The sequence below is a fragment of the Molossus molossus genome, unplaced genomic scaffold (assembly GCF_014108415.1).
Source record: "Molossus molossus isolate mMolMol1 unplaced genomic scaffold, mMolMol1.p scaffold_m16_p_1, whole genome shotgun sequence".
Classification (NCBI taxonomy): domain Eukaryota; kingdom Metazoa; phylum Chordata; class Mammalia; order Chiroptera; family Molossidae; genus Molossus; species Molossus molossus.
The window spans coordinates 169,723,610-169,740,472 of NW_023425344.1; the positions used below are offsets into that span (position 1 = coordinate 169,723,610).

Sequence of the window (16,863 nt, forward strand, 5' to 3'; positions counted from 1 at the left end):
TGGGTTCTATTCCAGTCAAGGGCACATACCTTGGTTGCGATTCAATCCCTGGCCCTGGGGTCGTGCGGGAGGCAACCAATGGATGTTTCTCTCTCTCTCTTTCCTTCCCACTCTATCTGAAGATCAATGGGAAAATATCCTTGGGTGAGGATTTAAAATAAATAAATAAAAATAGGATCAGAGCAAGAGCTGTCCTTGGCTCCACAGGTAAGTGGGGGAACTAGCATGCAAACCCCAAATCCTAATCAAAGCACTGCCGTTTTGTGCTATCCTGCTGGCCTTCTGGGTTCTTTCCCCCTTCTTTCTGGTTCATCAGATATCAGATCTAGTGAAAAATTATTTGTCTAAAAGTTTTGGAACTTTTATTGTTCCAACAGGTTATTGAAATGTATAAAGACTTTGAAAACCTAGTGTGTTACATAATTCTATTTGACAATATTAAGTCAGGAAACTTTGGATAAATATCTATGGTTGTGCAGAGCCTCATCTGAGGAAATTAATGTTATCAGGCCATTTGAAGGACAATACACTTCCAGAAATTTTATATGAGGAAATCCTGTCCAAAACAAACTGATTTGTCTCTTCTCATCATTGAGGCTAGGAAGGAATTTTCTCAGGTTACCCACTTGGAGAATTTTTATTTTTTAATGATGTGGAAAACACTGAAATATTTGGTAGATAAAAGATAATTGCAAATAGGGGTAACATAACAGTTGTTTTGCTTTGGAATTTTAAAAGATAAAGACAAACAAATATATCCGTGGTTGAAATAAACTCTTCCTTCTGTTATCCATTAGAAAAGTTTCTTGTCTTTAATTACAGAGGGATGGACTCTCGTGGGTTTTTCCAAGCGACTTCTTAAGTAATTTTTCTCTTAAAGCTCTAGTTTTCATTCTTGACCGTGACTTCAATTCTACTCTGACACATGACAGTGAAACCTATCAAAGCATGTTCTCCTGGAGTTAGCTCCTCGAGTCCCAGGTCCCCTCTAGAAGGTCACTTCGGGACAGTTGAGGCTTAAGTCATGTCTTCCCTTCAGGTCACAGTCCATTGCTCACCTACTTTTGACCATCTTCCAGAAGTGAACTAGATGCTCTGAATCTCCGGAGGACATTTCATTTGCATCGGGAGTGTTTTGCCCCAGTTGCATTTCTCATTGTTTGACTGGATTCAAGGACACACAGGGGAATTAGTTTCTGATATGTCAAACGAACTCAACAGAGCTGAAGGGTGTCGTTTAGTGTTGTGTACAGTGTGGCCTTTTACTACATGGACCTGTAGGAAAGTTAATTTAGTTCCCTTTGGCCAGTTCCATTTAAGTTTTGGACATGATTTATCGGACAAAATACAGTCTTGATTTAATCAAACTAGTTCTGTGTTCTCTGGGGGAAATCCCCACCTCATAGTAGATACTGAATGAATGTTTACTATCTCCCCCGAGTACATACAAGTACAAATGCTCTCTGTTCTGAAGTTTGGTTTGAGGGATGAGTTAATGTGTTAAGACCATGGGGATTTATAATACAATTTGTCAGTATAATCTGAATGAGAGCTTCTCCTGTTTGACTGTAAATGAACTTTAATTATGGTTTAATAACCTTCCTATGGAAAACGGGGAATTACTGTAAGTGATCTTGGATAAACTTCAGTGGCTCTTTTAAAGGAAACATCAAATAAAAATACTGTAACTATATTTTATATAGTAATTATGTGGATTAAAGAACTTCATTTAGCTGAATGCATTTTGGCAGATTATAGAATGCACACTCCGTAGCAAGTGAGATGTTAGAAAAAGCACTAACCTTGTAGCAACTTGAAATTTCCATTTAGAGATGAGGAAATGTACTGGTATAATGTACTTCACCAACTGAAATGCTAATTAAAAGGGAAAGGTGTGTTTCTTCTGGCAGCTAGTGACTACTGCCAAATGAATGAGACTTCTCTCTCAACTCCCGAGATAAGCATCACTGTGTCATGCAACCATGAACAGGAATGCTGACTAATGTACCAAACAATATCTCCCTGACACTGTAGCCTAGAGTATCAGTCCAAGTAATGTAAATTGCTTCTACCAATGATCTTTTCCCATCTTCCAGCCCCCCTAAAATGTACTCTGCTCCAGACCAGGCCATCTTTCTAGGGTGTCAGGCTTATGATTTCACATACTGTTCTTTACACCTCGGCTGCATCATCTTGAGTAGGCTACAGCTTGGCAGGAAGAGACGGTGTGGTCATGCTCTGTAAAGTCTATATCGCAGTCCTGATTTATTTAGCACAAGTTACACAACCTTAGTAGATGCTAGATGGCCACCCAGAGGAGGTGCAGGTGCTATTGTCCCAGTGTGGCCCCCCGAAAGACCCCACCAGGGCTATGCAGCTCCCAGTGCCTGTGTTGGAGAAGATACTGTTATGCTGCACTATAGCTCTTTTAAAAATTGCACTTACTTCACTCTTTAGGAAGAAGGTAGGAAATCTTTACAGATATCGGGGATCCCCTGTTTTTGGCTGGACTCCACTTCAGCAATCCCACATTCTCACCCAGAAGAGAAAGCAGAGTGAGGGCCCGGCAGCTGTGAGCACTTTGCCCACCTCCGGTCATCTCTGTTGCCTCATAGTACCCCTCTTGGCTCTGACTTGATCCCCTCTGTGATTGCTCTCGGTGTTTGCAATACTAGTTTGGTTTGGGACCACAATCAGAAAACCGCTTACTTCCGTTGACTTTCCATGTGGACAGCTATGGCACAGCTGAATCTGTCATCTCTTTCATTGACTCTGGAGTGATGACTTGGTTCCCAGTGGTCCTCGCTAATGTAGACCCAGAGCCATCCACAGGCCTTGCTGCCCTGAGGGTGAGTGGTGGAGATGCAGTGGACACTGGGTCACAGGACTGAAGAGCTCATTCACCAGGAAAATTGGGAGAACAAGCAGCGAGTCAAGGTTTGCACAGTCTTGGAAAGTTGTCCAGTGTGACACAGTCAGGCTTTAGCTGTGAGGGTGAATCTTGGAAGTGTAGTGTAGAGACAGGTAACAGGAGCTGAGAAAACCAAGGCTGCAAAGCCAGGGTGTCCACGGCTGCCTCATGCCCTCTGGTCCCAGACTCAGTCAGCTCTGGGTCTCCCTAAATCCGCTCCACCTCCAGCCACTGCTCGCTAGCCCCATCACCTTCTCATCAGATGTCTCTCACCCTCTTCTTCTGCCCCTTTACCTCACAACCCTTCAGAAGAGGCTGCTGCTTCTCCTCTTGGTAATGCACACAAGGGCTGGCACGTTCCTCATTGTTCTTGACCCTCTTTCTCTTTCATCCCTTGGTCATTTACCAACTGCCTGGATGTGGCCGCGCAAGTCTCCAGCACTCCGAGCCTGTTCCCTGATGACCTCGTCGTCAGCCAAGCTGTTAACCACTTGTCCCCAGAGCCCCTGCACTGGCTCTGGCTTTCTTCTCCATGCGGTGGGGTGACTGGAAACGCACCTGCCTAATGTCAAATGTGAAATCCCCCTTCTTATTGCTCTTCCAGTGTTCCCCACCTTTGTGTGTCTGCTGCACCTCCTCGTCGTCCCGTTCAGGATGACTGCCCTTCAGAACTCAAAGTCCTCTGCGCCCTATGGCTTCACTTGGCTCTCCATTCGGGTGCCCAGAGTCAGCCATTGCGGTCGCATGTAATCCCAGCTCCATGTTCTCCAGGCCTGCAGCAACGTGGCAACACGTCTAATTCATTTCTTTCAAGTCCCCATGTCACTGCCCAGCAGTCACTCCACAAGCACACCCTCCTGTCACTCTCTGCAGATGGACTTGCCTTCCTTTCCACTGTGGAAACTGGGACATCTGACAAGATTTCCTTCAAAAACCCTCTAGTCTGGCTTAAACCTGGGGTGCTTCTCTTCTCTTTATTTTTTGAAATTTGCAATTACAGTTCACATACAGTATTAGTTTCAGTTTTACAACATAGTCTTTAGTTTTGTTTTTAATGAGGAATTAATCTGGTCTCTTTTCTAAAATGAGTTTCTCCTGCTTCTACTTCTCTAGGACATACTCTCTCCCTTCTTTCTTTTGCTTCTTCAGTTTTCCCCTTCTAATCTGATTTTCCTAAGTACAAAAATGCTCATCTCCCCCATCCTTTAAAAAAAACAAACAAACTTCCTTTTAGTTTCTCTTTTTATTGTTCTTTCCCTTTTTCTTAACTACCAGACTTTCTGATGAGACGTACTTACTGCCCAAACCCATTTTCTCCACTAGCTGCGCATTTCCATACCCAGGTACTTTGCTGCCCACCTGCCCCCTGCTGCTGAAGCTGCCCGTCAGACATGGGCTCACATATTGCTTCAGTCCAGCAGAGCTCAGAGGTCAAAGCTTAGATCACTCTACCTTCATTTCCACATGCTTCCATGTTACCGTCCAACACCTCTGTGTTTAAGAGCTACATACTCTATTAGTCTGAGAACATACATGAAATGCAATAAGATCACAGAAACGTTATCTACTGTTCAAAAGACATTATTATTTTTTTTAATCCTCACCCGAGGACATTTTTCAATATTTGTTCAGATAGAGTGGGAGGGACAGAGAGGGAGGAACCACCATATGGGACGGGGGCTCCGCTCTAACCCCCAGCAGGAGATGATCCTCTGAGAAGGAAGACAGAAAAAGCGAACAGATTTGACCTCTGTGAACATACCTGCTATTTAAGAAAGGCTATTGAGAAAATGACACTTTGATCTAAAACAAAACAGAAATAGCTCTGAACGAATATTTTAACAAATGCCTCAGCCGTTAAATTCTTACTTAAAAAATATTAGATCGTATGAGTTTGTCAAAAATGAATTGTATCACTTGTGTTTTCTGGAAAGTGCCCCTTTCGTGGGCTAAATGATGGTATTAAGACGTTTCTACCTCTTGGCACTGTGTCCATTTAGAGGCTTTATGACCAAAGAAAGGTTTCAGCACTGAAGTCTGGGGCCCTCTCCCTCTGGAGATAAAATGCCTTGTGTTTCCCCGCAGGAGGTCTAGCTCTCTCAGACGAGTTTAATAGCCATTCTGGCACTGAGAAGATCTTATCTCGTGTCCCTATTGGTTCAGGGTCACTTGCTGGCTCACATTATATTGAAATGTGGGCAGAAAGAAGGAGTAATTTGTTAATGTCATGTAGGATGAACTTGGTTAGAAAAGGAAGTGTACCCGATTTATAATAACACAAGTGTTTCCTTGCTAATCCCTTGGCAGGTTCATTATCTGTGCAGCCTGGGGCAATGGTTAGCCTATCGTGAAAGTGAAATTTAACCCTCAGCATGAAATTAATCCTCAAAGACTTATGTCTGCTCAGTCTAGAAATAATACATTCTAAGTGATTTTGTAATCCCTGACTCTTTTTTGCATAGGTGCTAAATTGTTATCAAGATATGATAGTGCATACCAGGAAATCGATTTTTGTTTACTTGAGAAAGCTGGACAAATCTGTAAGAACAAAGAGACTGATTTCTTATTTCAGGGTCGCCGTTGTAAACCCGACAATGTGAGGTGACTGTTTTTTAAGCTTTAATAGGGTTACCATTTGTTGATGATCATACTCATGCTTGTATTGCATTTTATCTAATATATAAAATAATAAAAAAAATTTGTGAAAAAGATCACTGGACAAGGAGGCTCTTTTGCTCAGCTTATTGGACATTTGATGTGGGAAAACTGGGAAACACCATGAGAATGCCAAATGAGTGTGAATGGTGCCTTGTAGAGCCAGGAAACCTTTAACAAGGGTTTAAGAGTAAAAAGAAGTGAGGCTGTGTCCCTTTTCCTGTTTCACAAGACAGGGCTTATTCTTAGCCTTTTCACGTTCCTTCTTTCCAAGGTGCCTGAGCAGTAAGGGAGAGAGAAGGGAGGTCAGGTCAGGATTGAGAAGGGGTGGAAGACAGCCACTATTTACTGAGAAATATACGTACCAAGCATTTTACACAGATTGTCTTATTTAATCCTCATTGCAAACGGCAAAGTAAGCATCACTTTTTCAGATAAAGCAACAAAAAGGTTGAAGTTTCCTGCCCAAGTTTATGGATTGGATAAGTGGCTTCATCCAGATTTGAACCCAGGTCTGTCTGACTCCAGAGCCTTTTCTGTTTTCACTGTACCATAGAACCTGATCCTAAGGAAAGTGGAAAGCTTTGAAAAATCAATGAAATCTTGCCTGATTGAAATGAACTCCCCTCCCCCCCCCCCGCAAAAATGCAAGAGATCCTTGCAGTTTACGTAGTTGCGCTTCAGAATATTAACGTCCCTCTGTGCTAATTTGTATTTTCTTTTTATGCAGCATGATGGCTTATTTTTACTATATTCTTAGGTAGCGTGCAGTTCTATATACTGCATCCTTACAATATTAATCCACACCTTCACTCACAGCACTTTCAAAGGTGGTTGTGAGATAAATGCACAAAAGGCCCAAGGGTGGGGGATAAGGGTACCCTAGAATTTACAGAAGTCTTTATTCCTAGATGTTTTAAAGAAATTGAGGATCTTCTGAATTTAGGAAATCTATCTGATTTGGTATTTTAATCCAGCCAATGCACAGTTATTAGAAGTCTATCGCGGCTTCGTTATCTGCCTTACACAATGTTAAATGATGTTTCCATAGAGAGAAGGCAGACTTTTAGAAGAATTACAGCGGTATCTGTGTATAACCCTGCTTTTTCAAACCCCTTATCAAATTTGCATTCCAGATTTTGGTCCTCTCATGCCTGGGCTATTTTAACATCCTTATTTACCTGCTTCCTGTTGGTTGACATTGCCTGTCACTCGTCTATGGGCGGAAATTAAATCGTTCTGGCACAATTTTTCCTCTGTGGAACCAAGTTCAGTCCTTAATAGATACAAATCAACCATTGGATGATTTGCTCTCACTTCTGCCTATTGTTTAGGTGCTTACTTCTTTTTGATTCTACATGTACATTTTTTTCCCCCAAACTTCTAGAACATTCCTCCTAAACTTTCAAAAATCCTAAGTTAGTTCTTAGGAAAAGGTTATTCACCCTCACTGATATACACATTAACTCTTTTTAAAACTCTAACAAGGCTCTTCTCTGTGCTGGTTTAACATCCCATCCACCCATGAAAGCCTTCTGCTCACTGCTGCAGAACCGTCCTTCTTGGCATCACAAGTCAACTGCTTCAGATCAGTTTTCTCCATTTAACCCCATCTATTCTTCAATCCATCAACTCGATTTGTATATCCTACCTCCTTTAAGCGTTTATTTATTTCTGTGTGTGTATATATAAAATTTATTTTAATAGTGCTGTATATTTACTTTGAATTCCCTTCTCATTGACTCTGATTTTTAAACTTCCTTGTATCTCATCTTTTTTTAGTATCCTTATGCCTGGTATAGTTTACTGTGTACTTTATAGAGGGTTTGAAAAATTAACTTTAATAGACTCAGATGGAAGTTTTACATTTTATTGAAATTCGTATTTTTTTTTCTAGTTTTAAGCAAAGTAAATTAGTCAAACTCTGGGGAACCACGAGCATTTATTTGAGTAAAGTAAAAATAGAATCTGATAACATGTTATTTGTTGTTTAATCACACAAAAAAGGGTGGCATCCACTTTGTTTTCTGAGATTTGTTTAGTCATTGTAAGGGTGCCACAGAATGTTCCTTTGAAGTGATGATTTTCACAAGGGTAGAAACAGTCATTTATAGTGTTTAAAAAAATAATCTTAAAAAGGCATAAAGCTGCAAACAGGCAGTAAAAATTTGTTGCAAAGTAGATTCTTTTGAATACCCAAGAATGCCTTCCTGTTGGCATTTGTTTATAATTTTGTTTGTTTTTTTCTAAAATTACTTCCAAATTGTCAGCCCCGCAGAAAAGCATGAAAAGGTGTAATAATCACACTTCAGCTCCGTGAAGTTAATACGGAATATTATGGAAAATTGTTTTAACTCTTGAAAATCCCTCTACAACTATAAAAGTGCAAATGAGATTGTCCCTGCTGTTTCAGCCAGGCCTGTGAGCCTCAAAGCAATAGGATATTTATAAGAAAATTCCAGACATAGCAATGCTGCCATGATCCATATGAGCCAAACTTTCCAGGTTTTGTCTCTTGTCCTGTCTGAGGAAGAACAAAGAGGCACACATTTCCATTGGAAGATCTCAGATCATTGTTTTGACTCCTTTAATGAAGATATATCTATTATTTTGTAAAGCCATTAGGTTGATTTGGAAGAAAAAGCACTTTTTAATTTTCATCATATTCTGGTGATTTTCAAGTGACCATCTCTCCACAAATCCCTCCACCTTCTCTCCAGCACTGTCCTGAGAAACTGGCTATCTCTGTTTTCCAGTGTGGCATTTGGGTTTTTGTTTTGGGGGGTTTTCTTTTAAGACTGTCCTGACAATCCTTTATGTTTGAAAGATTTTATTTAATTCTTATCAAAATAGCAAAGACACAGGCGTGGAAATGGCCTGAGCATATCTAGATATTGGTCTTTCTCAAATTTTATACTTGGAAAAGACTACACTGGTATCTTCGGCTGCAACTCAAATAGCTGGAAGTCAAAGAACATTGTGTATTTTAGAGTCTTTTTTGTTCCTAATTTGGTTTGGAATTTAATTCAGTATAATCCATTTGAATTTCTCAGAAAACGTTTTTCCCTTATGGGCACTGTAGCTTTATTCTAGGAGTTGATACATCTCACAAGAGAGTGTTCAGAAACCCAAGGAGCCCCGGCCGGGTGGCTCAGTTGGCTGGAGTGTTGTCTCCTACACCAAACAGTGATGGATTCAATTCCTGGTCAGGGCACATACCTAGTTTGTGGGTTCAACCCCTGGTACAGGAGGCAGCCAATGGATGTTTTTCTCTCTTTCTTTCCTTTCCTCTCTCTCAAAATCAATTAAAACACATCCTCAGGTGAGGAATAAAAGAAAGACACACCAAGGAGGCATTTTCATCTCTAATCAGTTGAAAACTGGCATAATAAAAGTATCTTGTGGTGGAAAATTACTTTATTTATTTATTATTATTTTTTATCCTCACCTGAGAACATTTTTTGCATTTATCTTCTGATAGAGCGAGAGGGAGAGATGGGAAGAGAGAGAGAGAAACATCAATGTGAGAGAAAAATATTGACTGTTTGCCACCCACATGACCCCAACCGGGGCCGAGGACAAACTGCAACTGAGGTAGGTGCCCTTAGTGGGAACCGAACTTGGGTCTCTCTGGCCTGCAGGCCCACTCTCTAACCGCTGAGCCAAACTGGCCAGGGTAAAACCTCTTTTATTTTAAATATATAAACAACTCAAGTACTGAAGAACTATACAACAAGTAACACTAAGCTTATAAGAAGACAACTGAATTTGAAATTCAGACTATTTTCCTCTTTTACCTACTCTATGTTCTAGAGATGTTTCCCCACAAATTCTGGTAATGCTACATACATTAGTGTGCAGCTGTATGCAAAAAAAAAAAAAAAAAGTAGCCTTTTAAGTCAGAGCTTTCCAATAGAAATATAATGTGAACCAAACATAGAATTTAAAATATTCTGTTAGCCATGTTTTGAAAAGCCCACGCTTACTAAAGCACTTCTTTGGAAATGTAATGGTTAAAGTAAAATTTAGTCCTAGAAAAAATGATGAAGTTGTTTCATGAGAAAAGGTTTTACACTTCTTTGGCTTTTAAATTAAATATAAATTTATTAAAATAAATGTACTTTCTTAGTTGCTCTAACCACGTTTCAACTGCTCAGTAGCCACATGTGACTAGTGCTACCATACTGGACAGTGCAATTTAAAGCTTTTGTGGATTTTACACAAAGCTTTAGTGCTATTTTCATAGTCTTTTTGTTTGTAGTTATTGTTTAGAAGAATCATGATTGACTAAAGATTAATTACTTTCTACTGATTCACTAGAAATCAGTGTTAGTAAATTGTTTTTGTGCGGACTGATTTCTTTTTCTTTTTTAAAAAACATCAACATAAAATTAAAATATTATTTATTTAGATAGCTGGTAGTATTTTTTACCTTTAATTTTTAAAATTTATTGGGGCGACATTGGTTAATAGGATCATATAGGTTTCAAGTATACATGTCTATAATACATGATCTGTGTTACTGCACTGTGTGCCCGCCACCCAAAGTCAAATCATCTTCTGTCACCATATATTTGGCCCCTTTTATTTAACCCCACTCTCCCACCTGGGAACTACCATACTGTTGTCTGTGTCTATGAGTTTCAGTTTTATATCCCACATATGAGTGAAATCATATGGTTTTTAGCTTTTTCTGACTTATTTCACCTAGCATAATATTCTCAAGGTCCATCCATGTTGTTGCAAATGGCAGTATCTCATCTTTTCTTATGGCTGAGTAATATTCCATTGTGTATATGTACCACATCTTCTTTATCACATCCTCTCTCAAAGGACACTTTGGTTGTCTCCATGTCTGGCCACTGCGAACGATACTGCAATGGACATAGGGGTGCATGTATCTTTGTGAATAAATGTTTTTGAGTTTTTCAGCTAGATACCCAGGAAAGGGCTTGCTAGGTCATATGATATAACTCTCTTCTTAATTTTTTGAGGAACCACCAGGCTATTTTCCATAGTGGCTGTACCAGTGGCTGGACTGATTTCTAAGTGCACTTATTCCCCTGATTTTAGCTATATACACATGTGTGCTGGGAGGCTTGGTAGGGAGAGGGGGAAGGTGGGGAGAAAGGAGAAAATGGCTATTTGATCATGCTTTGGCTTAAAACATACACACACACACACACACACACACACACACACACACACACACACAGATAACCACCTTCCATATTGCATCCCATCATGAAGTCCTGGTGAATTTAAGCTTTTGTGTATACCCCAAGTCATGAAGTTGATGATGTGGGATACCGAGGAAGGCTGGGTGTGGGTTTTTCATGTGTGGTGAAGGGCCATGGTAATATTCCTTAAGAATATATTAATTTGGAAAAACCACTGTTTTTCAATCTTAAGCTTATTACAACTTATATAAAACATGAAACTTTAAAAATAAATAGAGTGGAAATATGTTTTTCTCTCATTTTGTCTTCTCCAAGGGGAGGAATGTGCGTGTTTTCTAGTTCCCTTTTTCTGAAATAAGAAAAGAGGATTGACTGTTATCACCAAAGGCTTACTAGTATAGTAAGATGAAATATTTAGAGAAAAATAAACCCCCCAAAATGGAAGTTTGAATCCTGTGCCTGGATATGCACACAGAGAATCCTTACACACTTTACCAAAACTGCCTGTCCCCCAAGTGTGAGACACTTTTCATACTGAGTGGAAGTGTTGAGATGTTTGATATAATAATAATTTTTCATTCATTTGCGTGCTTTTACAGCATCTTTTTGTTGGGAACTAATGGCAGTAAAAAGAATGTGAATAATACCAAATAAATGTGTCTGGACATTGTGATTAGCTCTTTGAATGCAAATGCTGTCTGGCACGTTCGTTGGCATATCCAGGTTGGCACACAGATGTTTTCCCCTGAAGAAATAGCATAGCAAAACAAGATTCTGTGTTTATCTGTACCTTTTCTTTCTTTTTGTTCTGCAAACATTTCTGTTTCTACATGTAAAGACTAACTGATGTGGTAGGATTGTGCACCGTGTACAGCACACATTCCTGTAGAAAGCAATAAGGTGCTCCCCCTGTGGTGAAGCGAACCACTAGGGGGGAAAATGCAACAGCAGCTGATGGCAATCATATGGATGAGGAGTGAAAAGAAGGGACCGTTTACCAGAAGCAATGAAGGTGTACTTTTTGTTAGGCATGGGTTAGGTGCCTGCAAACGTCCTCCTGTGTAGGTTGCCACCACTCACCGTCTGGGCTGAAGGGGTGGGCGTGATGGCCACTTTTGCACAGTAACTGCCCCCCCCCCCGAACGTGGCTAAGCGAGCCAGTGGGGGACAGCTGACTCCCTAAAGAATTGCAACTGTGCTGTGGTTTTGCAGTGAGAAAACCTCCAGAAAGCAGGAGACACTCTCAAATGAGGATCATCTGAAGAGTGCGTATAAATGGATTTATTGCAGAGGTAGGTATGGGCAGGGCGTAAGGAAATCAGAAGGAAGAACTCGGGATCCCAGGGCTACCAGCTGCAGGAGGGAAAGCTGTCACTACCTCTAAGCTCAAATGCATGTGTGAAGGGAAAGGTTACCAAAACTTGAAAGATGAAAGCCACGGAGAGAGCACTCCTTGAGAGGAGCGGTGAACTTCTGTTGACAGAGACAAGCCCGAGGAAGCCTCACAGGAAGGAACCAGACAAATAAATACCACAAACTCATTTTCCTCCCTTCCTCCTGTCACCTGCCAGGGCTTTTCATTGACCAAATCTAACTGGAAGCCGGAGAACATAGGAGCCTTTTTATGTAATCCATTCAGATCACCTCTCAGGGCAGTGAACAGGGTGGGTAAGGGTAGAGAGTGAACCTGGAGGAGCAAGTGAAAGCTATTTGGCACACATGGCGGCGGAAAGGAGTAAATGGTGGGCACTAGGTTTGTGTCATATTACATCTGTCAAAGTCAGTGCTGCGGGGAGCAGGAAGCAGGAGTGACCAGGAGGAATTGGTCTGCAGCGAGAACACAGAGAGAGGCCGAGACTGTCAGTCCATTGTTGATTCGTGGGTCAGTCAAGGCAAATCTAGCTGCAGTAACAAATAAACCCCTGTTTCAATGGTTTGCCCCAATAAAATATACTCATAGAATAGCCCAGTGTGAGTGTTTCCAGAGGGTGGGACGTTGTCCTCAGTGTGTGATGTAGGCTCCTTTCATCTTGTGGATCGGCACCCACGAGAGCTTCCTTCTTGCAGGTGGCACAGGGTTGATGTGAGATGTGGCCAGTCTTGATGTAAAATGCATCTTGCAAAGTACGTCCTGCAGATGGAACAAGAGAATGGAGAAGCCCCACTCACTGCTTAAATCCTCAGTCTAGAAATGACACACATCACTTCACTTAGATTCCATTGCAAAGAACTAATATCGCCTACACCTGGGTGTACAGGGGGCTGGGGATCTACTCACTAACTGGCTGGGCAGGTACCTACCAGCATCAACTTCACACAACGGAAAAGGGAGCAGGAGGTTTTAGGTGGACAGCTTCTTGCTTCCACCACAGTACCCGATGGATTTCCCCAGCCCCAGTTCCAGGTCCTAGGAGAGAGAACTCATTGTCACACACGGTCTCTCTAATAGCCTCCTCCCTCACTCCAGTGTGTTACCTTCAGACACATCAGTTCTAGCAACCAAAACCCTTGGTGAAGCCATGTGCAGCAAAAAATAAATAAATTAATTTTAAAAAGTTATCTATGCTTCATATTTCTAGAATATTCAAACTTGGGATTTTTAAGAAAATTTTCTTTATCTCATTTATATCTGAAAATGTGGTACCTTTAATCATATAATTGTTGACCTGTAGTAATTTTTTTTTCTTAAATCATAAAAACATTAAGAAAATCCAAAACCTTTTAATTCTCTGGAGAGTTGAAACTCAATCTGACACAAGTAATAGTACTAAAAAATATATCAATTTGAATCCATCTTAATTGCAGAAAGTTCTCTTGGTATTGCATATTTAAAGTTGTAAATATAAGGACTCAACTATTGAAAGTACTCATTTCTCCCGATCCCTTTTTTCCAAGTTGTCTGCATTCAAGGGAATAAAAGAATTGGGGAATATGTGCCAACAATTCTATGAATTATAGGAAGATTTTTTAAAGAGACAATTCAAAGTATAGAATTGCAGCTGTTCCACGATTTCTGCCAAAATTTGACCTAACACACATGAGTAGGAGTGGGCTTAGCAGTTCCAAAATTCTCTTTATTGGGAAGTACAGTTCTTTGCAGTGGTGTCTCCCTCTCTCTCTCCTCCCCCTCCTTCTCTCTCCCTCTCTCTCTCTCTCTCTCCACTGTCCCCTCCCCACTAAAGGGACAGTGCAATGCTACCAGACCCAACAGAAAATCTCAGTGATTCAGTCACAGTTCTGAAAAAATGTAGGTTTTTCAAAAGTCATTTTCATATTTTTCTCAAAATTTCAAACTAACATCTATGAGGATCTAAATAACAGACACCACACAGCCCATGGGAAAGAAGTGGAAAACAAACCCCAAAACATGGAAGGGCATTTTATTTACAGAAACAAGCAAACGGAATGCCCCGAACAAAGAGGGGAGCAGAATGGAGAAAGGGTCGTTGTGGCTGCCATCAGCTGGGCTTTGTGGCATCATCCTCATCCTCATCTTAGTTATAAATTACACTGTAATGAAGGACTCTTTGTCTAAGCCCTTGGAGTGGAGCGATCCCAAAGGGAAGGAGCACTAGGGCCACCCTTCCACCAGGAAGGGAGACTGCAGGATCTCCATCTCAGCATGACCACAGAGCCCAGGGGGGAGAACGCGGGAGGGAAATGGGGGCTGTCTGCCTCTTTCCTTCTCTCAGAACAGCTCATTCTCACGGAAGGTTCAAACTCAGCCAGAGGCCACTTATCGCAGAACCTCAACGCTCTGGCACGGAGCTGAGCAACAAAACTCACGCATTAAATGCTCTCTGAACAGCCAACATGGATGTTGCAAAGGCCAGGCACTGATGTTCATGGACCTGACTCATAGCCTGGCCCCTCAGGCCCTCACTAAGAGCCATGACCAAGCTGGATTATCTGGTCCTTAGCTCACTGCTGGTTTGAGAGATAAATTACAGGTCATAGGAGGAAGGCCGGAGAGAAAGAGTGGGAAGAGGTGAGGAGAGCAGGGAGTGTGGTTTAGGGGCATGGAGGACAAAACCATACAGGGAAAACAGAAAACAAACAAAGCATTGTGAGGCCATCAAAGTGTGGCCAGGCCTGCCCAAGCCTTGTGTGTCCCGAGGAGATGCTCTGTAACAATAGCGCAGGAGGGTAACTCCCATTCAGAAGGTGTCCATCAACCTTAGGCACTACGAACATGCTGTGTTGGGTTCTCTGTACAATTTAAGGAGGCAAGCAAGAATTTGACAAGTCTGGGAAGACTTGCCTGTTATTAATGCTTTAATGCTACCTCTTTGTCTTTTATTAGAATGCAAACTTCTGGAAGAGGGTTGATGTTCTAGTTAGGCAGAGTATAAAACCTAAGTGCCCCATACAGTTGGTTTTAGTTGGCTTGAGTTCTCTGTAAATTTCACTGTTTCGGAACACTTTTTGTTCTTTTATACTCAACGAAAACGTTTTACTCGTGAAGGGAGGGCTAAGTCTCCAAATCTTTAAGTGTAACTTTTGAAGTTATTTGATGATTAATTCATGAGAGTGCGCTGAGTTTTATTACACATGACTGGATCTCACCCTCACAATAGTTTGAAGGAGGAGGTTTCATGCTTATGTACTCACTATCCGTTTCTTCCTTGGGTCTCATTTTTAATGAATACCTTATATTTAGTTTTTAAGATTTCAGGGAACCCAGATTAACCAAGATATCCAAATATCTGCACCTTAATTTGTAGAACAGAGAGGGTTGGGGTTTTTTTTCTTTCTATTTTTAAAGGTAATTGCATTCTAAAATGCAAGGTTATATTTATGTAAAAGCTTCTAGTTGGAATAAGATCAGCACTTTGTACAATTAAATGACTTGAACTGTCTTGTAGTGCTTTGCTACCTGCCAAAGTATCCACCTGTTATTCTGCCAAAAATATTACTTGTGTTTTTATTAAAACATTTGGTTAATTAGTAAAGCATAGTGTTCTGTACAAGATCTGTAGACAAGTTAAGCCTGTTCCTGGGTGGGAATAATTCATGCATCTCTTCGCTTGCCAGTGTTCTAAGTGATTTTTAATTGTCTTGAGCATGCTATTTCATGATAATAAGGAAAACACACCCTTCCACTGGGGCTCTTTTGAGTGTGGGTTCATGACATAATGGAATATTTATTATTAAAACATTTAGTTGAGAGAAAGAATGAGGGAGGGAAATAGAGAAAAGGAGAAGGATACAGAGAGATAGAGAAAGTTATAAAGCACATTAGTTGATATTGGCCTTAAGGATGTTCTCCAGTTGTTATTGGGGTATACTTGGTGTTCCCATCAGGTGCCAGTGGAAGTGGGCTTCTTGGGGTGCCACAGGAATAAGAATTTCCTGAGGCCCAAACGGGAGGATGGGGTATTGTGGAAAGTTTTGTTTCTGTGGAATTAAACCCCTGAGTTTCTAAGGTCCCTCTCTCTCCATCCTGCCAAAGAAAAAGTTCCATTTTGTCTTCAGCAGAGCTAGGAATAAGGCCACTGCCCAGAGCCTCAGTTTCATATTTGCACAGTCCAGCCCAGCGTCTGGCTAGGTTAACTAGTGTTCCCAGCTGCAATCCATCGCATGTGAGGGTCCACATGGCCGTGGGCCATGACGCTTCTAGGGTCACATGACTATGCAGGGAGCACTGGCAAGTACAAGGAAGTAGGAACAAAGCCAAAGGGATGAGAGAGAATTCCTTTGGCTGGAGATTTTGTATTCCCAAATTTTTGTGGGCTTGCACTGGCCCCACCCTTCTGGCCAACTGTCTTTGTTCTCAGGTTAGACTGACAGGCAAGCACCTTCCCTACGTCAACCCAATTTCACTGCTCATGCTCCTATTTTCCCTTTTGTTGGACCCTTCCCCCACTGATCTGCAGGGAATGGACTGGTGGTTTCCTGGGGAGTGTGAAATTGCAGCTTCCTGGTAAAGCTGCCTAGATGAATATGCTAATAATGTCTGGCTTTCACTTTGCTCCTTTCATATTATTAATATTAATAACTAGCTAATTACAACAGTAACACAGTCACACAATAGGTACTTAAAATATTTGGAAATAAATAAACCCCATAGAATAGGTGCTAGATAAATATAGACAAATATTTGGGGGGGGGGTCCCG

At 41.1% G+C, this 16,863-nt stretch overlaps 1 protein-coding gene across 31 annotated transcripts in view; it reads left to right on the plus strand.

Moving 5' to 3' along the window:
• The window catches only part of SLC25A21 (solute carrier family 25 member 21), a 463,129-nt gene that overhangs the window by 305,546 nt on the left and 140,720 nt on the right, over window positions 1-16,863 (plus strand). The window contains exon 3 of one of the 31 annotated variants that reach the window (XM_036256841.1): window positions 11,959-12,038. The exons of the other annotated variants lie outside the window; for them this stretch is intronic. Within the exon in view, the coding sequence (XP_036112734.1) occupies window positions 12,022-12,038 (17 nt within the window). The 5' untranslated portion in view covers window positions 11,959-12,021. The remainder of the gene's footprint in view (window positions 1-11,958; window positions 12,039-16,863) is intronic. 31 annotated transcript variants of the gene reach the window in all.